Source organism: Vanessa cardui, chromosome 10, assembly GCF_905220365.1.
Source record: "Vanessa cardui chromosome 10, ilVanCard2.1, whole genome shotgun sequence".
NCBI classification, from domain to species: Eukaryota; Metazoa; Arthropoda; class Insecta; order Lepidoptera; family Nymphalidae; genus Vanessa; species Vanessa cardui.
In genome coordinates, this window is record NC_061132.1 from 12,878,952 (window position 1) to 12,882,564 (window position 3,613).

Genomic DNA, 3,613 nt, shown 5'->3' on the forward strand with positions numbered 1-3,613 from the left:
TCTGAGCGTATTATAAAAGCGTGTGTCTGTTATGTCCATCCAGGAATGATGCTGATGAAAACCGGTGTCGTCACCTTTTAGATAGGTGAATTTATACAGTTGACGTATTGTGCAACATTCTCTAATTTAAATATTATGAAGATTTAAATTTGAATACTATCATTTCTAAGTTTTCCCTTCCATCGACAATACTTATAATTGCCATATTTTTTTATAAGATTTCACAGCCAGTACTAATAATTATAGATAAATTTAATTAATTTTTGATTTAAAGGAAAAAGTAAGTAACGGATAGGTGTTTAAATATTTAAATTAATTCATCCGAACATCGTTTCGACGCAATCAATTTATCTCATTACGAGCTCCGTAATTCACCCGCGGAGTCTTAAGCCAGTCTTTTGTTTAAATTAAACCGAGAATATCTTCGTTGAAATTAATTTATTTACTGTAACCAAGAGATAGGTTAATGATCGTTTAATTTTGATATGCGGCTGTAAATTGATATACGTTTATTGGATTTTCGTGAACCCAGTACGCAGACGGCATATCACTGTTCCGTTTTCAAATTAGTAAACTTGAAAAAGGCTATCATTAGTACATATATCTTGATAGAGTTTCCATTAATAAGTAGTCCGATTCAAATCTAACACATATGTGGAAATCAGTATTGGAATAGCGTTGTGGAATACATTCTAAAAATTCCCGTCAAAAAGAGGAAAAGTCTTAGTAGTAGTGGGTAATGGCTATCTACTTAAAAGGGTTGGAGCTTTGTGCGAGCTCATTTGGATAACAATTGTAACACAGCAATACTTAGTATTACTGCATTCGCTTCTTCTGATTCTTAATCTTCTTTGAATTCTTCTGTCACCTAAGAATACTTCAAACAAAGGCCAAACTTATGGAATAGATGTATTCAGTTTTAATACAGTTGAATATTACAGGTAAGCACAATACGAACACAAATTGTGACCGTACCATAATACGAATTTCGTTTGATTCTATTTAAAAAAATATTATTCTTACTATAATATAAAACAGAGTATGTTTGGTCTGGTTATGGAGTTGAGGATTGATCATGTCATTTTCTTCGTAGTGGGTTACCAATTTTGATTGGAAAGATCAGGGTCTAGTGTTAGACAGAGAGAAGATTATTTCATAGTAATTATGTTACTTCACTGTGGTAGTCTCGTCCCAAAGCGTTATTCAGAGTATCTCTGAAAAGTTTTGGGGACAAAACGTGTATTTGTATCATCCCTTAGGGGAGTTGGAGCTTCATCGTCGTATAGCCCTTGATTTTGGTTTGCAATTGTGATTCTAGTCACGTTATACATTGATGTTAGCACTTCAATTACATATCTTTTATATTTTGTATAATGTTGGTAGAGGACAGACATAATTATTCGCTGTGTGCCGAGAATTAATCATTCTTCTAAAGAAGCAAAAAAATTCTCCTTATTGAAAAAAAAGTTTTTCTTAGATATATTGATTAAAGGAAATTAATCTGTGTATAACGTTATATATGTACAATTGTAGATTCATGAAAGTTATCTTGAAGTGACTCAAAAACTTCAACTCATGTTAACATATAAAAATATTATTGTTTAGCGTGATTTAAACCTCATAAAAGTATATAAATTGTAAGTATTTGATTTCGTTTAATCAAAATCGTTTGATTTACAAGCGCTTTGATAACGATAACTTAACACTTTGATTGTAATTAGTGATAAATTATTACACTAGAGTATACTGAAGAGAGTTTGTGTTTGCACGTTTACTTGAAATGTAAAGAATTTACACGCAAAGAGGATGTAATATCCACTTAGAATTACACCAGCAATCAGAATCTTATTACCAAGATGGAAGTGGACTTCCATCTCGTCAACGCTACTGAGGACATAACCGTAGAAGAAATCAAGACGGAGAGAAAAGAGAAAGGTAATTCGTGGTTCTTGGAAAATTGGAGAGCATTTTTGTCGGAGCTAGTGGCGACTATATCTCTGTTATTTTTCGGCTGCATGACCTGTATACCTATCGATGGATTACCAATAAACCCGCCCTTATATGGCACGATTGGCTTCGGCTTGATTGTTCTTATGAACATTCAGACATTTGGACATATATCTGGAGCTCATATGAATCCAACGGTGACATTAGCAGCTATTATTTGGGGGGATATGTCCATTGTTCTTGGTATAGCATATTTCGTCGCTCAATTCACTGGTGCACTTATAGGGTATGGTCTTTTAATGGTATTATCTCCAGTTGATATGTCACCTGGTGTTTGTACAACCCAACCCCATGTGAAACATACAGTGTATCAAGCTTTGGGCGTTGAAATACTTTTGACTGCGGCACTAGTGCTTATTAATTGTGCAGTGTGGGACCCTGTCAATAAAAATAAGGGTGAATCTTTATCTATCAAGTTCGGTTTGACAATTGCAGCTCTGTCAATAGCTGGTGGACCTTTGACCGGTGCTAGCATGAATCCGATACGATCTTTTGCGCCAGCTTTATGGACAAACACTTGGAATTCTCATTGGGTGTACTGGGCAGGACCTTTTCTTGGAGGCACATTGGCTGTTATTTTTTATAAATTCGTCTGGTTACGTGTAGAAAAAGTGATCGAACCCGAATTCTCCTGGACCGGCAGTCGAAATTTCGAGTCAAAACTAGTCTAGTCCACTATCGAATAAATTTCTCTTTATATTATTACTAGCGACCCAACCCGTTTTCGGACGCAATATTGATACATATACCACAGAATATCATTTTATACCAATTTACTTTTGTCATTAGACAATAAAAATCGCTAAGTTGTGTAAAGGTTAAATAATGGTCATTGTGAGTTATCACTAAGAATAATGTAGTATACATCATTTTGATATAACTTGTAATGTGTATATATACTTCACATTATAATATCAACATATATATTACACATTAAAGTTCTAAGCATACACAGCGGTAAGCGACATTGCATTATTGTAACTCTAATTATGTAGTTATAGTCATTATGTTAAATTAATTAGTCATAATTATTTAACAATAAATAATTTAATAAATACAATTTCATTATTATTTATATAACATGTTATTTTTTTTAAATACGTATTAATTTTATACAAAAACTTGTTGATAATGATATATGATAATAATAAAAATGTCAAGAGCTATAAAAGGCAAAAGATATGAATGCTACTGATTAATTAGCTCCTACTAATCTCCAATGATAACAATTATTGATAATAATAATTATTTTCATAATCATAGATATTTTTCCTTTTATCTATAACTTCGTTTGGAAATTGAAAATTGAATTTTCATATATTAGGCATATTGGATTTTATCAATGTCTTATAAAAGTACAATATCAAAAGTATATCCATGTAAACTTAGGATTTCTGTTTTTATAAGCGGCGTTCGAACAAATTAATCACCTGATTGTTAGTGGTCACCATCGTCCATAAAGAACGGCGCTGTAAGAAATATTAACCGTTCCTTACATACCATAAAACTAAGGGACTAAGATGTTATGTATCTATTTCCTGTAGTTCTACTGGCTTACTCACCCTTCAAACCGGAACACAACAATACTGAGTACTGCTGATTACTT

General features: G+C 32.7%; 1 protein-coding gene across 1 annotated transcript; it reads left to right on the forward strand.

Annotated features, from left to right (window-relative positions):
* The first annotated feature begins 1,730 nt into the window (after positions 1–1,730).
* Positions 1,731–2,728, forward strand: LOC124532981 (aquaporin-like). Its single transcript, XM_047108121.1, has one exon. The coding sequence runs from the start codon at positions 1,857–1,859 to the stop codon at positions 2,676–2,678; it is 822 nt and encodes a 273-aa protein (XP_046964077.1). The 5' UTR covers positions 1,731–1,856; the 3' UTR covers positions 2,679–2,728.
* Positions 2,729–3,613: the final 885 nt, after the last annotated feature.

Excerpts from the sequence above, each read along its gene's own strand:
- LOC124532981 (XM_047108121.1), top strand. The coding sequence starts at position 1,857 with ATGGAAGTGGACTTCCATCTCGTCAACGCTACTGAGGACATAACCGTA.